Source organism: Rhinatrema bivittatum, chromosome 6 (assembly GCF_901001135.1).
Source record: "Rhinatrema bivittatum chromosome 6, aRhiBiv1.1, whole genome shotgun sequence".
In the NCBI taxonomy this organism is placed as follows: Eukaryota; Metazoa; Chordata; class Amphibia; order Gymnophiona; family Rhinatrematidae; genus Rhinatrema; species Rhinatrema bivittatum.
Genome location: NC_042620.1, coordinates 99916582 through 99935809, shown reverse-complemented (window position 1 = coordinate 99935809; position 19228 = coordinate 99916582). Strand labels below are relative to the sequence as shown.

Genomic DNA, 19228 nt, shown 5'->3' with positions numbered 1-19228 from the left:
GGAGTAGGAACTGTTTCTTTGGGTGACCTCTGTCTCTAGTTTTAGGTCCTGCAATCATTAACCTTGGAGAAGGGACACGATATATCCCTGTCCAGTACATGACCTGTCTGGAAGGGTTGTCTCAGGTTGAAGTGAGTGAATTATTTTTCCTGGAAGTTAATTTTTTGGAGTTTTCTGGTCTTTTGTGAATCACTGGTCCTGGCTCAAGGAGGTTCAAACTCTCTTTGGGAGGATAAGGGTAGAGAAGATCTGCTGTACCCATCGCAACCCGTGCAGAGACATTAGTGACTTGTCACAAGGGAGTTTTTGGTTGCTGGAGTTTGAGAAGACATTTGGCTTTTGAGTTAGGAGGACATTTCTGCTGCAACCCTTCCTGCCCAGTAATGATAAAAGGAGAAGATCCAACCTTTCCTAGCCATAATACCTTTCCATCTGACAGATTCATCCATACAGTTTTGAGAGGAGATCAGGAGTAAGAAGTAGTGTGACATCTGGAGACCCCCACCAGAGTCTTCACCCTGGGCCATAGGACAAGGACTGGTTTGTGGAGATCTGGAAGTTTACCTGGATCTCGGGTACTGTTTAGAGAAAGGATTTTACTACATTTAGGATAACATCCCCCCCTATCTAGGACAATTATTATTCAAAATCCTGGAGAGTAAGAACATCTCAGGACCCAGTGCTGAGGGACACATTCACATAGAGACATAGAGGCCCACCTAGCTACTCAAGGTGAGGTTTAGGTATTAGTGTAGGGGTTAGGGGGCCACTTTGACATGCAGAGTGCGATGTATGAACAGAACAGTGCACTCTTGTGAAGATTTGATGATCTTCGGAGTGAGGAAACTCATCCAAAGATGAGATTTGTGCAATGTTCTCTCAACCTAGCTTGATGGACTCTCTACCTGGGCCTCTTATAGAGGTATAAATACCTACCTAGTATGAGGGCCTTATAGCTAGTCTCTCTCTCTCTCCCCCCCCCCCCTCCAGTGATTGTAGGTAGGAATTGCAATAATTGTGGTACTTACTGCAAAGTGCACAAAAGTTATCGCAGTCTGCAGTAATACCTATGTGAAGTGCTAAGAAAGCGCACTTTGCGATAAACAGCCTATTACCATAAAACACGCCCCTTTTCCTATCACATGCGATATTTAGTGCATTTTGATAAATCCAGGCCTAAGTTTGTACCTGAGGCAATGGAGAGTACAGTGACTTGCCCAAGACGACAAGGTTCATAGCCTGCTGCTCTAACCACTAGGCTACTCTTCCCCTCAGCTGATACCCTGAAGTAGGGGGCTTCATATGATTATATTCTGTATGTTTTAATTTTGCTTTGTATGTTTCTATTGTACACCACCTAGAACTAGAATAGAGAGGTTAGAAATCTTTTAAATAAATCAACATTTTGCAAATGTTTCTTCTTGATTTGAATATCCCTTTTCTCGAGGGGCGGAGGAGTGTTTGAAGTGAGAAGGGAGATAGGGGAAGGAAGAAAAAGGAGATAGGAGAAATGCAGGGAGAAAATCATGACTTGTGAGAGATTATTGCTGGATTGGTATTTCTTTGCTCTTATATAGTAAATTATTTATATGTTGGTCTTAAATATTTGGTATAGATGGAATGGAGCTTTGTCTGGCTTATTATCTTCTTTCTTACAATAAAAGTTCTGCTTTTAAAAATTTGTGGGGTTTTTTTTCAATTTACGTGTTTTTACCTCTTCTAACTGTGTAGACCCAAAAACGATTTAAACTACTTAGCCTAATTTTCACTAGGTGTGGCAGCCCTTAGAGAAAAAGGTGATCTGTTCTTCAAAGATTCTCTTTACTAATCTCTTTTGTAAGATATGCAATGGATAATGTATTAATTGCAATAATTTTTATTTACAAATAAATGCTTTTGAGTTGCATCAGTAATAACACAAATCACAGACACAAACCAAGTAAATATAATAAAATTTTAATTTTTATTCTTTTGGCTCATTTGTAATGCAGTTCATCATCATTTAGGGCAACAGCTTTTCCACACATGGAATTCACTAATACATTGTGAATCAACAGTATTAGGGGAAAGGATTCCATATTTAATAATTGTGTAGGAATCACAACAGAACTTGATGCCACCGATCATACTGGTTTACTACATTGTTCTTGTGAAAAACAATCTGGGAGCCTCATAATTCCAGTTAAAAGACTTTTGGTGCTGCATGAACCAACAAGAAAAAAAATTAATTTGTGCAATCACTGGAAAAAGATTAAGGACTCTGTAAGAATTCTTAAACTAAAACAGGCAATGTTTGCAACGCAGGCAACATTTACCTATCTCAAATTGCAAAACATAATTATTTGGAAACAAATGAAGTATAACTGCAGATTAATATAAATAATTGTACACTGATATATAAACTGATAAAATAAAAAATAAATGTTCAGTTGCTCATCCTCTGTTTTTTTTACCCTTATTTCATGATTAGCTTTCTTCAGTGGTAAGAGAAGTGCAATAGATGAAAATTAAGAAAAGTAACTTGACATCAAAGTCTATTTTTATTCCTTATTTGCAAAGTGACAAAACTAAAAGAAAATTCATTTTGTACAATTTTCGTATTTTCTTAGAAAATTCTAATCACATAGTTTCATCAGTATTAAGTAGTTTGCGACATGCGCACTGAAGTCTGCATATGAACCACTTGAAATCTGTAAAATTCAAAACAGAAGAAACTCTTAAATAACTGCAAACTATTGCTTAAGGACATGAAGGACTGAGGCCTCATTTCACTTTACCACTTGCATATGGCTTCCTTGTGAAAGACCTGGATAGCAGTAGGAAGAGAATACAGGCAATATATGCATGCACCTGTAATAGCTCCCAAACTATTTATAATGGTACAGAATATTTCGGAGTTCTTTTCCAAAGCTGACAAACTACATTTATTGTGGTGCATATTTAATGCATTAACTAATGTGCCTGGGATATTTACTTGCTCAAACATCTACCACATGGCAAAGTAACTATTTACATTAACAGAAGAAATGTTTATTGATATATAAATGAGAGCTGAAGATGGCCAAATGATACTGCAGGATAAAGCAGAGCAATATCTTCAAGGTTATTAGCCTTATTTGGTCATTCTAGTATTCTAGGACAGAGTAATTCAATATTTTGCCTTTATACAGAAGAGCACTTGACAAAGACATAAATTGTGCCTCCAGAACTGGAAAGGTCATTTGCACTATCTGAGACCATGGTCTGCATAAAAATAATCTATCTGTGGACTGTAGGAGATATGACAGGCACTATTATGATTTGTCTGGATGCCACACAATATAAACAGCTAAGCACCTCATAACAGAAAGCTACCCTGGAACATTGAAGTAGTTAAAAATCTGTTGCTTTGTGTGACCTCATAATCCTCCATGCATAAGTGATGCATTTCTTCATGCAAATTACCTTGTGTAGATTATAGAGGAATGTATTGTAGAACAACTGGTCCCAATACCATTAATATAGCCTGTAATCCCTTTTTATCAACATAAAGCTCAGTTACAAAAATAGTCACCTATAACGATAACCTAGAAAATGATGATTCCACTAACATGGATTTTTTTTAATACTAAAAATATCAAAATAAGAAATGCAGTGGATACAATTATTGTACTAAATTCTTTGCTTAACACAACCTGTGTGTGTATCCCTTAACTGGTACCCACAATCTAGGTAGCCATTTAGACCTTCTTCTTCAGCATTGTCAGCTGGTAGCAAAAACAGTAACCCCTGGTTAAGATTATTTTCTGTTACAGAGACAATATTCTTTGACAAGGGATCACTGTTTTATTATAGGCACTGACCATAAGTACTTTTTAGTAAGAACCGTCAGTTTGGCATAGATCTCCTAAAGGAGTCCTGTTGACACAGAGAGGTCACCTTAACAGGCTGTAAACAATTTGTCCCACAAATGGATTGTGTACTCATATTTCATTTTTTATATTCCTTAGTATCTTTTTCTTTGTCTTCTTTTTCTACTTTGTCTTTTTCATATTTCTCTTTGCCTGTCTTTGCTATACTGTCATATGAAGGTGGAGAAGTTGTGGAAGTGGACATATCTGATTTTTCTGTAGTAGTATTTTCATTTAAATTATCAAAAATTGTTTCTTCTTTAATAGGAAGCATATCCCCACCTCTGCTTTTATCTTTGTTATATGCAAATGAAGCTCGTTTTATTGTTTTTTTTAAAAGATAATGACGATAACAACGTTGAATGGTAATAGCAGAAAGCTCCTCTTGCTTGCGTCGTAAAGTAGTGGTGATTGGTTCATATGGAACTTTGGAAGGATTGGATGCCATAAATCGTTCTTCCATTGGTTGGCGAAGAGAATCCATCTCTCCACCCTCACCCAAAACACGCTTTGTAAAAGCAAATAAGATGTCAAGGCAGTGAATCCTGTCACCACTTACCATAGGGAGATCCATTGCAATAAGTTGAACTTTGTTTGGTTTCGCTATGCGAAGAGGAGGATCCAGTGCATCTGCAAAGTTTGTCAACTCATTGTATTCTATGAACTGAGTTGCACCTGGATCAAACTTTTCCCAAACTTCATAGAACATCTCAAAGTCATCTTCCCCCAAAGGTTCAGCACTTTCTTCCGTAGCCACACTGAAGTTCTCCAAAATAACAGCAATATACATGTTTACTACAATTAGGAATGATATGATGATGTAACTAACAAAAAAGAAAATCCCAACAGATGGATTGCCACAATCTCCTGTATAAGAGCTTCCAGGGTGTGCTATGTCAGGGTCACAATCTGGACTTCCACTATTAAGAATTGGTGCTAGCAAGCCATCCCAACCAGCAGATGTGGTGATTTGAAACAAGCAGATCATACTATTACCAAATGTTTCAAAATTGAACATGTCATCAATTCCTGCTTCCTTTTTAACATAGGCAAAGTTGGACATTCCAAATATGGCGTAGATAAACATCACCAGGAAAAGCAGGAGACCAATATTAAATAAAGCAGGAAGTGACATCATCAATGCAAAAAGTAAAGTGCGGATTCCTTTTGCACCTTTAATAAGACGAAGGATACGACCTATCCTGGCAAGTCGTATAACTCTGAACAAGGTGGGGGACACAAAATAGTTTTCAATGATGTCAGCCAGAAACATACCTGTAAAGAATGAAGCTAGTTAGTAACCTTATTCAATTATTAATTTAAATATAGAAGCAAACAATGCTGCATAAAGTAAAATTTCATAGTTGCTCAAACTGAAGTACATGATTACATTTCATCATTTCTTATTAAACCATTATAAAACTGAAAAAAATATATACATAGATCTGTTGCAAATCAGCTTGTACAATTTAAAATTAGTATGTTTTGAATACATTTGGCACTATGTAAAAATTGCACAAAAGAATAGCAGATGGTATATGATGTACAAATAGAAGTAGATTTTAAAAGCCTGGCGCACGCATCAATTGAGGGATATGCTTCCCAGATGCATGCTTATTTCCTGCTGCGCACATATCCCGCTCAGTTTCAAAAAAGGAGCGTGATCTGAATGGGGCGTGGGCATTTTGGGGCGTGGCCATGAGATGTTTGCATAAATACACACACACCATGGCATTCGCCTAGGTCCTCTGCGATGTAACTTTACTTTTGCTATGGACAAGATGTTAGTGTGAAAAACAAAAAACCCCAGCCATTTCAGAGGGGTTTAAAGGATCTGGAGTAACTGGGTGAGTGTAGGCTATTAAACCAGGGGGGGTATGGAGGACCTAGCTCAACACTGGACAAATTGGTGCAACTGGTCATGGCGTGGATGCACACTGGTTTTAAACTACTCTGACTTACATGGCAGAAACCCAATTTATGCTCCTGGGTGCGCGCACACTTAAAACTCTGCGCATATCTACACATGGCCAGTTTATTTTATAATGTGCATGCAAGTAAAGGTCTGCATATCTGGGCTTACGCTAGCATGCACACACCAAAGGGCGTCTGTGCACCATTTTGAAAGTTACCATCCCTGTGCTTTCATTCAGTAAAGTCTAAAGTCAAGTCTTTCTTCCACTGAGAATTCTGTACAAAGAATGCACTTAAAATAAGCACATGTTTTTTTGGTGTGTGCTAATTATACCAGAAATGTAGTAAAGCAATGCTATGCTTAGCAGCTTGAGGTGCTGTTTGGTGGTTCTATAGCAAAACTGAGTAACAGGATGTTAGGAGGTAAGGATGTGTCCTCCTGCCAGCACAGCACTGGTAACTTTTGCAGGTCCTGGGCAAGAGGGAAAAGGCTGAGAACATATGCTAGGGGTGTGCATTCGGATTGACCGCATTAGTAAAACGCAACTCATATTTTTTTTTTACTTAAAAAATTGATTCGACATAAACGATCGGATTTCCCACATATCGAACATAGATATGTTCGATATGTGGGAAATCGCGATTGTTGAGCCAAAATAAAAATATAAACCCCCTCACCCTCCTTAATCCCCCCCCCCCCCGACTTACCACAACTCCCTGGTGATGGAGCGAGGAGTGAGGACGCCATTTCTGCAATCCTTGGCGAGAAGCATGTGACGTCGGCGGCACGTCGAGTGACGCCGGCGTCACGTGATTCCCGGCTCGTTCGCGCCGGACGGCTCGTTCGGCCCAAAAAGAACTTTTGGCCAGCTTGAGGGGGTCAGGAGGCCCCCCCAAGCTGGCCAAAAGTTCTTTTTGGGCCGAACGAGCCGTCCGGCGCGAACTTGCCGGGAATCACGTGACGTCGCGTCTGAGTGACGCGGCGCCACGTGATTCCTGGCTCGTTCGCGCCGGACGGCTCGTTCGGCCCAAAAAGAACTTTTGGCCAGCTTGGGGGGGTCAGGAGGCCCCCCCAAGCTGGCCAAAAGTTCTTTTTGGGCCGAACGAGCCGTCCGGCGCGAACGAGCCGGGAATCACGTGACGCCGCGTCACTCGACGTGCCACCGACGTCACATGCTTCTCGCCAAGGATTGCAGAAATGACGTCCTCACTCCTCGCTCGATCACCAGGGAGTTGTGGTAAGTCTGGGGGGGGGGATTAAGGAGGGTGAGGGGGTTTAAATTTTTTTTTTGCACATATGTACATATACCCAACTCATTGGATTTTTTTTATGTCCATATTGGCCGCAAGTGGGACCCCCTTTCGGACATAAAAAATATGAACATAAAATTTTGCTCTGCACATCCCTAACATATGCCCAATAATAAACCACTAAAATTGTCACAGTACCATTATTCAATTTTCTGCTAATGTAAGCTGAATTTAAAGTGCTAAAAGAGTGCTTTAAATTTAGGTTCTGTTCAGAAGGCCTTAATATGTAGTAGCTAATGAGTAATGAAGTCAACAGCATGCAGTGTGCCAGTTTAGTATATTCTGACATGGTAATATTTAGCACACCAGTATAATAAGTGGAATAGCTAAACAGTATACATTTTTTAATGCACTTTTAGTCCGTGTCAGGATCTGCCTGCTACGCAGCCCCCCATCAGCAGAGGTCATTAGCATACCTTGCTCACAGCCACTCTAGCTGCCTCCTTGCTGATCCCTTGAGGTTGCAATTCCAACCCTACATACTTTGCCTCTTCACAGCTGATCTGACCACCCTTGCTGTGCTCTCCTGCCTCGCCTTGTGGCCTACCTTAGCCTCCTGCCTTGCTCTGCGGCCTTCCTGCATACCTCAAACACCTCCTTGTCCTGCCTTGAGGCCTTCTAGGTTTGCCTAGTCCAGCCATGTGCCCTGTTTGGAACTTTTTGCTTATTGTTGCTTGTTCTAGTCCTGTCCTTGTCTAGTCTTATCTTGTCCTATCCTGTCCAGTCTAGTTCTTGTTTCTGGTCCAGAACTTGCCCTCACTTCAAGCTCTCATTTGCCTATTTTCATTCCCAGAATTGTCTCCTGTTCCAGGCCTTGTCTCCAGCCCTAGCCTTGCCCTTGATTCCAGTCCATGTCTTCAGCCTGCCTATATCCAGCTCCTGCCTGCCATCATTACCATTCTTGCCTCCAGCCCTGCCTGTATCCAACCCCTGCCTGCCTTCAGTACCAGCCTGTACTTTGCTCCAGCTCCCAGCTGGTGCCTTGTTTTATCTCCCAGCCTGTGCTGTGTTCCAGTTAGGTTTTGCCAGCCATCGAAACCCTAGAGCTCAACCTGCTGGGGAAGTGGCTGGTATAGGCAGAAGACCCAGTCTGGTTTTGACCCAAAGTCTGACCCTACTCCTGCTGAGGGGAAATCCCAGACCAGCCTGCCTGACTAGTGACGATAGGCTCCATTGTTCCAAATTTTCTTCTTGCTACTGTCTTGCCCTTCACCTTCTTAAAAAATGATGTATGAGTAATAATAGTGAATACTGACTCCATAGCTCATCAACAACATATTATATAATGCTAGCTCGTCTAAAGTTCCTACATTAGAACATAAGAACATAAGAACATAAGAAATTGCCATGCTGGGTCAGACCAAGGTTCCATCAAGCCCAGCATCCTGTTTCCAACAGAGGCCAAACCAGGCCACAAGAACCTGGCAATTACCCAAACACCTAGAAGATCCCATGCTACTGATGCAATTAATAGCAGTGACTATTCCCTAAGTAAACTTGATTAATAGCAGTTAATGGACTTCTCTTCCAAGAACTTATCCAAACCTTTTTTGAACCCAGCTACACTAACTGCACTAACCACATCCTCTGGCAACAAATTCCAGAGATTTATTGTGCGTTGAGTGAAAAAGAATTTTCTCCGATTAGTCTTAAATGTGCTACTTGCTAACTTCATGGAATGCCCCCTAGTCCTTCTATTATACATTCTGATACAAGTTGCTGTGGTAACCCATAATATAGTTCCATGAAACTCAATGGAGCCATACCAGGTTGCTACTGTGGCCTAATAAACTCTGCAGATCAACAGTAGACTGCTGGAACATTGGAAGAGCCAGCAATGTATCATCAATTTAAGGAAAATGTTAATCTTTATATTTCTATTTTACTTTCTTCTGACTTTTATAGTGCTAAACCAAACCTTAGGCACCATCCTTAAGTTATTATGGAAGAAATTGTTCACATAACCCATATTTTCCTTTTAAAATGCAAAACATTTTTCTTACCTATTATGGAGAGAATGACAACTACAAAATCAAAAACATTCCAGCCCACTGTGAAGTAATAATAACGCAATGAAACCAGCTTGAGCACACATTCTCCGGTGAAAAGGATAACAAAGACGACATTGATCCAGTACAAATTGTCTTCCTTTTCTTTGCTCTGATCGTCTGTTTCTATCATCATGGTTACCATATTAAGGCAAATAAGTATCATGATGGTGATATCAAATGCTTGTTTTGTGACAATATCAAAAACTATGCCTTGGAATACATTCTAAAAGAAAAAAGGAAAATGGAAAAAGAAGAAAGAACAAACTCTTAGTACTTTGTATATTTAATGTACATTTTCTTCCTTTACAGATGGTAAAGCAGAAAAGGTCTCAGAAAACATGCTCATTTTATGCCTCCAAAATCATTTTTGCCAAAAAGCATTTTTACATTCTGATTTACTGAATATATTTTTAGTGCTGGCAAAAAGTGGTTATTGTCTTTTCATGAATGCAGATCATGATTTTCTTCAGAATATTCAATGGCAATCCATGAAAAAGTGTCCAGTACAAAAGACTAATGCAATTACAGATTGGTGAAATCATTTCCCTATTCTACCATGATTTGTGAACTACTGGGCGGATTCACAGAGCAAAGCTAGATGGAAAGTTCACAGATTAAAAATGTCCGTTTCTTCTTTCTGAATAGCTGCAATATCACTCCGCATGAAACAAGAAGGATCAAGTTCCAAGCTGTTCTCTTTCGGACAAAGACTGTACACACTTACCTGCAGGCTTTACACCAATTTTAAAAGTGAAAGTGCACATTTGAATTTTTGCTTAGAAATTTGCTGGAAATGCAACGCACACAAGGTCACTTGCACCTGCTTTACCGCGGGTAGAATTTTCCTGGAAAAGTATGTGTGGAGATCTAAAAATACCATCCATGTGCGAACATTTTCTCCCTGACCGAAACATGGACCCTGGGCACGTCCCCTCTAAATGTGGCTAAAATGTGCTGCCTTTTAGCAGCGTTGAGGGAGGGCAGTTGTCAGACAACTAATTAATACTGCTAAAAAGCTTTTCACCCACCTAAATCGCTTTGACCTCCCTCTGTTTCTTTTGACTACCTGCCTTGTGCTTTCCATACATTATTTTTAAATAAGTCCAAAATAACTTCTAATCAATAGTCCATTGACAAATAAACCTGCCAACAATGATTTATAAATATAGAAGACCTTAGTATGATGATGAAATGGATTGCAGCATAAATATTGACTCCATTATATTAGCATGTGTTGGCTCATTGATGGGTGGCTTATTGTGCGCTGTATACTGCTATGTTTATGCTTTAAGCATTCACCCTTTTGTATTTGATGTGGAGTTCTTTTGCAACTAGTTTTGACTGCCTTTTTTTCTCTTATTTTTATCACTTACAAACTGTTATATATGTGGGCATCTAGATTGCTGCTATCTTATTGCATCATATCTCCAAGATAGTTGTATTGTACTTATCTATCTTATGACATGCTCTCAGCATTATAGAGATGGCATTCCTGCTTCATCTTGTATCTTGCTGAACGATGACTGCCTGCTTATAGTTCTTCCTTATTAAGTCTTGTCTGATAAAAATCTGAAAGATTTTCCTAATCAGCAGTAAATTCAAATATTTGTTGATGTAACCCCATAAGTCAACACTGCATTCTTGAAAAAATGGGCAATAATTCAGTATGAAACTTAGTTTAAAACAGATATGCAAATAACCAGGTACCTTATTCCTGGGTGACTGGCCTGCAAAAGGCAAGGACTACATGTACTTAAAGCAGGGCACTTTTCTTGACCCAGTTCAGCTCTGGGCATGAGGAGAAGGATATGGCTACAACTTCGCAAAGCACACCCCAACAGCTGCAGAAGATAATCTGCACATCCATCCACCTTCCTGCTAAAGTGAGATTGGCTGAAGTTTGCCAGCACAGTGAGTGTACACTCTGGTTTCCATGGCTGGACCTTCTCCTCCCCTGTGTGCCTTCTATTTAGAAAAAAGGCAAATTCTGTCAGGGAAGAAGCAGGGGCTGAGTATGTCCCTGTGCTGCTAACCTGCTACTACTGCGCTTACTAACACGGTCAGAGGGACAGAGGAGCCTGTAAGATAGCAGGAAGAAGAGGAACCTGAAAGAGTGATATGGGGGATGGAGAGAAATCAGACCGTGGAGATGAGGGTACAGACACTCCAGGAGAGAGGGGGTGCCAGCATGGCCATTTGGCTAGGGCCTACAATGTTCAAGGGGCCTACTTTTGTTGGGCAAAATTTTAAAAAAGCTAAATATAGCTATTTCTAACATGTATAAATAAAAATTTCAATTGTAATTGAAGAATTTGCTAACAAAAAAGCTTGTAAAGCCTTCTTAAATAAATAAAAAATTTTGGGGGAATTTAGAAAAGGATTTCTTTTATTAAGTATCACATCAGAACCTTACATAGGGGCCTAATTTTCTTAGCTGACACAGGCCTAATTCCTGCTCTCTCCAGCCATGGGTACAGATGAGATGGACAGGAGGCTCAAAGAGAATAAAGGAAAAGAATCTGAAAGGGGAAGGAAAGGGAAAATTTGGGATCCTGAAAGTGGACCAGATTTTTCATTGGGCTCTTAGGTACTTAATCTATATTTATATGCCAGGTTTACAGTGTTCACAATGCAAACCCTATCATTTTAGGAACTGAAAACACCATCAATTATAAGCCATCAATCATTCTTTCATTTTTAAATTCGAAGCTTTAAGAGTAAATTTTCAAAAGAGTTATGTTTGTAAAAGTAGCATATATTATAGCAATTTTCAAAAGCCCATTTATGCACGTAAAGTTCATTTACGTACATAAAACCTTTTGAAAATTCAGTGAAATTTCAAAAGAGTTATGAGCATAAAACTAACAATTTTCAAAAGCCCTTTATTGTGTGCAAATCCTTTTGAAAATTACCTCCTTAGAGTTCAGGAGGCAAAATGTTTAGGGACAGATTCAAATATTTTATTTGACTGCATACCAGTGGCATCATAGTGGCATTATAGGGTTTGCATTGTGAACACTGTAAACCTGGCATATAAATATAGATTAAGTATCATTATTATTATTTTTATTGCACTTGCACATGCTCTGCCTGTCATGAATCTAGTTGCCCTTTGCAATTGTTCTCGCTCCTTTCTTTGCTTTTCCTTGGTTTAATGTATCCCCTCCCCACTCCCTGTTTATTGTAATTTCCATTCTATTGTTTCACTGTAAACCGATATGATGTCTCTACGAATATCGGTATAGAAGACTCTTTAAATAAATAAATAAATAAATAAATAAATAAATAAATTGGCATAAAAAAATATGACTTGCCAATGTAATTGTGCAAGTCATGATTTTCGAGCAGGAAAATCTTGTTATACAGTAAAGTAAAATATTAGAACTGGGACTTTAGAAGTTAGTTCCAAGAATATAAGAAGAGGTCTTATATGCCAACATTATGACACAGTTCTCCAGTACTTGAAATATAGTAAGGAGGCTATTTGGAAAAATAAATTCATGTGTGTGTGTATCTATCTATCTATCTATCTATATTATATCTATCTATCTATATCTATCTATATATCTATATATCACATATGGGCCCATCCATAATGATGAGCAGAAAAGTATTTTCCACCATGCACTGTCTCAGTTCTCTTTCCCAGACATCCAGACATTTATTCTCCCACAGTCCCGCACACTATCTCGCACACTGTCTGCCACACACTCTCCCACAAACCCTTGCTCTGTCTCACACATGCCCGTATACACACCAAATCTGTGTGACCCTCAGTGCTAGTTCCCATTAGTATGCATTATATATCTTGAGAGCGCACTACTGGCTTGCAGTGCAAATTATTTTCTTTTAGTGCAAGTTATCAACTGGTAGTGCATGTTATCCATCTGTAATGAGAGCTATCTTAATTTAATGTATGCTCTTTTCTGTCCAGAGCCATAGGAGCATGTTAATGTGCAAAATATTTAAACATCAATTTATTCATGAATATCCATTGCCACAGTCCCCCTTTTATTGCAAAATGGTGATGACTCCTGAAGGGCAGTTTATCAATAGCTACTTCCCAAACACCCTAGAAAGTGGTCAAGTTCAGTGTTGTTAAGTAAGTGATCAACACACAAAATGGTAAGTATTTACTGTATGTACAAAAGAGAAAACCACCTAGTAAAAAAACCTTACCAGTGGTCTAGGTATTGGTTTCTGTGGTTTCTTGGATCCCAGTTTTTTCATTGCATTATAATATTTCTTTTGTTCTTCTGTCATAAAGATGTCTTGACCTCCAAAGTGAAGAAATAAGATCAAAACTGGTTACAACTACTATATGTGTGCATCACATTGCTCTTTCCCGGTTCATAACAAAATAAAATGATGGGATATACACCATCCACAACAGCAGGCAAACACTATATGTTTGTACATTTACATCACCATTCCAATTTCAATTAAATGGATATCATACTCATGTCTAAAGATTGAGGCTCACATACTTCTTGATATCTTCGACACTAAGCACAGGCAAAACAACTGCTTTGCTGTCCCTAGAAATTTGCTAGGTCCATTTATTTTTAAAGACTTTAAATGTGGGTCATTTTGTTTTGAATTCTCAATGAAATAAATTTTGGTATATAGGAATTGATGATAGGCTATACTTGTATAATTAGGGACACATCCATTTCTTAATATTCTATAGCAAGTGATTTAGTTTAAACTTGGGTAGTACTTTTGATAGGAACCGGGGAGAGCCCTGGACCTTAGTTAAAAAAGTATTCTAAGTTCCATAATAAAAATAACATGTAATGGAGTTTGGGTTGAAGTAAAAATTCACTTCTATAATTTAGTAATACACATAGATGAATAAATTAAATATGCAGGGTATGAATAATGTGCACTACAAACCAGGACAGAGCTAAGATTTTACATGAAAGAGAAGAGACACTCGCTACAAGGGTAATCATTTCACTGGACAGACAAGAACCCCAGAAGCCATAAGGAGGGTAATTTTCAAGGCATTTCTGCCACTAAAATGCTTCTTTATCTGCAGAAATGTCCTGTTATAAAATTGTTTGATATACATACAAATGTATGTAGGTACATCATGTATGCACGTAAGTATTCTCCAGACTGAGCAGAAGTATTCTTGGTGGTGTGGTTGGGAAGGAGTTTGCAATTTCCTGAAAAATTTCTGTGCATATAATAGCAAGTGTTTGTTGCGCTCGCTGCTCATTGGGCCCATCCCATGAGCAGCCTCACTCACCTCCCTAGCACAACGCTGGCCCTGATGCTTTCTGCAGCTGTGGGCCACTATCAGTTGCTCCCGTGTGGCCTGGATACCGCCGACGCCGCTGACCATCTCATGGCCTGACACTGCCTGTCGCTGTCATCCATCTCTTCACGGCTCTTGCCACTGCCCTTCATGGCTGATAGCTGCAGCCTCTGTTTCTCTTTGCAGTCCGAGGGCTGCCGATGTCGCTCCTGAGTGGCTGGGATGCTGCCGCTCCTGCAGTCTCCTTGCAGCAGGCCTGACTCCAACTCCTTTGTGGCAGGGTCGCCACCAATGCTGAGACTCCTGCCTGTCCTTGGACTCCTGCATAGGTGCGCGTGCATGCGTTTCTCTTCAATATTTAAAGGGCCAGTGGTGGGAAAAGCCCCGTGGCCACAACAGATGATATCATTGCCTCACCCTGCCTGTAGCCCTATATAAGGGCTCTTCGGCATTACCTCGTGGCCTTCGCATTGGATCCTCATGGATATCCATGGTCTCTTCTTCCTGCAAGATTTCCATAGTCTACTTAAGAACATAAGAACATGCCATACTGGGTCAGACCAAGGGTCCATCAAGCCCAGCATCCTGTTTCCAACAGTGGCCAATCCAGGCCATAAGAACCTGGCAGGTACCCCAAAACTAAGTCTATTTCATGCTACTGTTGCTAGTAATAGCAGTAGCTATTTTCTAAGTCAACTTAATTAATAGCAGGTAATGGACTTCTCCTCCAAGAACTTATCCAATCCTTTTTTAAACACAGCTACACTAACTGCGCTAACCACATCCTCTGGCAACAAATTCCAGAGTTTAATTGTGTGTTGAGTGAAAAAGAACGTTCTCTGATTAGTTTTAAATGTGCCACTTGCTAACTTCATGGAGTGCCCCCTAATCTTTCTATTATCCAAAAGAGTAAATAACTGATTCACATTAACCAGTTCTTTCTAGACCTCTCATGATTTTAAACACCTCTATCATATCCCCCCTCAGCCGTCTCTTCTCCAAGCTAAAAAGTCCTAACCTCTTTAGTCTTTCCTCATAGCGGAGCTGTTCCATTCTCTTTCTCCCTTTATCACTTCTCTGTACCTTCTCCGTCACAACTATATCGTTTTTGAGATGCAGTGACCAGAATTGTACACAGTATTCAAGGTGCGGTCTCACCATGGAGCGATACAGAGGCAATATGACATTTTCTGTTTTATTCACCATTCCCTTTCTAATAATTCCCAACATTCTGTTTGCTTTTTTGACTGCCGCAGCACACTGAACTGTTGATTTCAATGTGTTATCCACTATGACGCCTAGATCTCTTTCTTGGGTGGTAGCTCCTAATATGGAACCTAATATTGTGTAACTATAGCATGGGTTATTTTTTCCTATATGCATCACCTTGCACTTATCCACATTAAATTTCATCTGCCATTTGGATGCCCAATTTTCCAGTCTCAGAAGGTCTTCCTGCAATTTAGCACAATCTGCTTGTGATTTAACTACTCTGAACAATTTTGTATCATCTGCAAATTTGATTACATCACTTGTCGTATTTCTTTCCAGATCATTTATAAATATATTGAAAAGTAAGGGTCCCAATACAGATCCTTGAGGCACTCCACTGCCCACTCCCTTCCACTGAGAAAATTGTCCATTTAATCCTACTCTCTGTTTCCTGTCTTTAGTCAGTTTGCAATCCAAGAAAGGACATCACCACCTATCCCATGACTTTTTACTTTTCCTAGAAGCCTCTCATGAGAAACTTTGTCAAACACCTTCTGAAAATCCAAATACACTACATCTACCGGTTCACCTTTATCTACATGTTTATTAACTCCTTCAAAAAAGTGAAGCAGATTTGTGAGGCAAGACTTGCCTTGGGTAAAGCCATGCTGACTTTGTTCCATTAAACCATGTCTTTCTATATGCACTGTGATTTTGATATTTAATGTTGTGAGTGAGCTGTTTTAGTGTGCCCTTGGGCCTCAGCCTGACCCCAGGTGAACCCAGGACCGGCCCGAGGGTTGACGGCGTATTCCATCGTGGCTGGTGGGCTGACCCTCTGCCAGGCCTGCAAGCTCCCAAGGCCAACATCTGAGGATGTTGGAAGTTGAATGGTCGTCCGACCATTCCGAGCCCTTTTGGACCTGCTACGAACAGCATGGAGCAGCAGGTCTGGCCTGAGGTAGAGGGCAGTCGAGGACCTTGACACGAGGACAGGACAATTGTACTGGAACCAGGCTAGAACAGCAGCAACACTGTAACTGGATTCGGGCTCTGGAAGCAGGCAGGAACCGCAGCAAGACTCAAGCACGAAGACATCAGGAACTGTAGCAAGACTCAGGTACGAAGAAATCACAGAAGACACTTGGGCGGAAGGACAGTTGCACAGTCTCTCAGGGTGCCCTACTCAGCCCACCCGTGGGACTGAGTCGCAGACCACCCTGTCCCACTGCGTGCCCTACACAGCCCAAAGGCTGGTCGCGGACCACGAGGAGAGCGGGACATGCGCAGGGAAGATACAGGCGAGGAGGAACTCCGATGTTGGGAGCAATGGCATCCAAAGCCCCAGTGGCTGGTGGGAACAGAAGCTCCAAGCACAGGGACAAATTCCACCTGTTGGCCACTCCTAGGCCCAACAGGTCAGAAGGCCAGGAGCACAAACGAAGATGCAGGGAAGAACATCCGGGAAGGCAGAAACATCAGGTCATAGAGGAACATGGCAGAACATCAGGACGAAGATCAGGGCAGGTACATCAGGATACCTGGACGGGACATCTGAATGGGACCTCTGGACAGGACATCTGGACGGACATGTAGACAGGAACCTCAGGCACGAAGACAAGACGAAAGAACAGGAACCAAACAAGAACTGAACAGGAACTCCATGGAGAAGACAGGAAGGCCTGATGGAGCTCTGGCAGGCAGGAGCCTCCAGAAGGGTGACACTCCAATGCAAGGTGAAGAACAGACTGAAGTTGAAGTCCTTTATAGGGCAGAAGCAGGAAGTCAAATTAGAGGTGGGGTCAGCCACACTTCTTTGCATCGCATGCACATGTACAATTTCTCACCGGCGGGTAAAAAATCATACATGTGACACTCGATCCAAAAGACTGGGAAGCCCCCCTCTTGCTGCTGGACTGCTGCCTTCATCTCAAATTTGTTAAGTTCCTAGTTAAGTTTTAGGTTGCTATAGGAGTAGGAATGTGTCTAATTAATGTCCTTTAAATGTATTAGTGAATTCACTATATGTCTGGTAGTGGCCTATAGGGGAATGATCAAACTCTCAATAAAGTGTTATTTTTTTTGTGAAAGTGGCACCTGCCTATAAATTAAAGGATGAGCTAGGGGAGGGTGGGCGAGGGGTTGGAGGGTTGGGAAATTCAAACAGTCTAACTTCAGTTAGTCAGCCAGAGTGACTCACTGCCTTCTTGATTAACAAATGTTGGTACCTAATCTAACCAAATCACGCTACCTTAACACCTTTCCAAGATGAGTGCTGAACATTTCAACCTTTTTACTTAGGTATACACTGCTCCAAACTTATTTCTAGCTTCTGGCTACCTTTTTTTTTTAATATACAAACACTCTAACTTCTGCTTATTAGCTGCCTTACAGACTATTAAAAATCAACACACTAACTACTGCGTATTAGCTGCCTTACTAACTGACTATTTAAAAATACAAACAGGCTACCTTCAGTTTATTCCCTGCCTTACTGACTATTAAAAGCACAAAAGCACAAACACACACAAACACACTAAATAATATTCCCAAATAGTGAAATTCGTCCCAATTCTTTTAAAAAGAAAATTTCCCAAGCAAAAACTTACTGATTCCTTTCAGCCACCAGCAAGGTGAACCTCTCTTCTCAGTGCTCCCACTAAGGTTCTATGTTCTTCATTGGTTCTATGGTTCTATGTTCTTCGCTGGATGTTCCTGATCCTCCTGTTCTTGTTCCAGTCCCAGCTCCTGGCTTCCTTGTTCCTTCAGAGCTCCGTCATGTTGACTGTTCTGTGTTCCTGGTCTCCTTTTGGTCCCTTGTCCAGTCTTCTGAATTTTTGTCTCATCCGACTCTTCAATCAAGCTCCCGATCTTCCGTTCTTCTGGATTTTCCCTCGTCTTTCCACCTGGTGTGCCAGCGTTGTGGACCACAACCAGCCATGGGCGGCTGTGTAGGGCACTTCCTGGTATAGGGCCTGTTTCCAAGTCCATCTTTGCTGGATCAAGTCCTCGGAGTCCATCCCTGTTTCTAGCATTCCAAGTTCCAAGTTAAGTCTCGAATTCCTGTTCATGTTACTAGTTCCAGGCTCATGGATTGCCTTTCCTTGTTCCAAGTCTTGTTCCTTGCTCCAAGTGATGTCCTGACTCCTGTCCTCCTCCGAGTCTCAGTCCTGAGCCTGTCCCGCTCCCCACGTGGTCCACAACCAACCTGTGGTGGGTTGTGTGGGGCATGCAGTGGGACAGCATGGTCTGCGGCCAGCCCATGGGACTGTGTAGGGTGCACTGAGGTGCAGTGCCCTGGAGGCTGGACTCCTCCTGTACTTGAGTTTTCGTCTCAAGTTCCAAGTCTTCTGAGTCCTCGTCTCAAGTTCCAAGTCTTCAGAGTCTTCATCTGAGTTTCATGTCATGCCATGTCTGTCTTGACGTACAAGCCGTTCCCAAGAGGCAGGTTCAAAAGGGCTATCAAGTGGCCGGAGGGCTACCGCTGAGACCAGCATTGCACCGTTGGGTCTCACTCTGTGCATTCAGGGTCAGCAGAGGTCCTAATGAGATTCGTTCCAAGCTCCCAGCTACGTTCCAAGATTCAA

The 19228-nt window shown here is 41.1% G+C and overlaps 1 protein-coding gene across 1 annotated transcript in view; it reads right to left on the bottom strand.

The window, feature by feature from the left end:
* Window positions 1–1962: 1962 nt before the first annotated feature.
* The window catches only part of LOC115093624 (sodium channel protein type 2 subunit alpha-like), a 279971-nt gene continuing 262705 nt past the window's right edge, over window positions 1963–19228 (bottom strand). Inside the window, exons 25-27 of the mRNA XM_029605640.1 lie at window positions 13346–13450; window positions 9119–9389; window positions 1963–5165 (exon numbers count right to left, since the gene is read on the bottom strand). Of these exons, the coding sequence (XP_029461500.1) occupies window positions 3970–5165; window positions 9119–9389; window positions 13346–13450 (1572 nt within the window). The 3' untranslated portion in view covers window positions 1963–3969. The remainder of the gene's footprint in view (window positions 5166–9118; window positions 9390–13345; window positions 13451–19228) is intronic.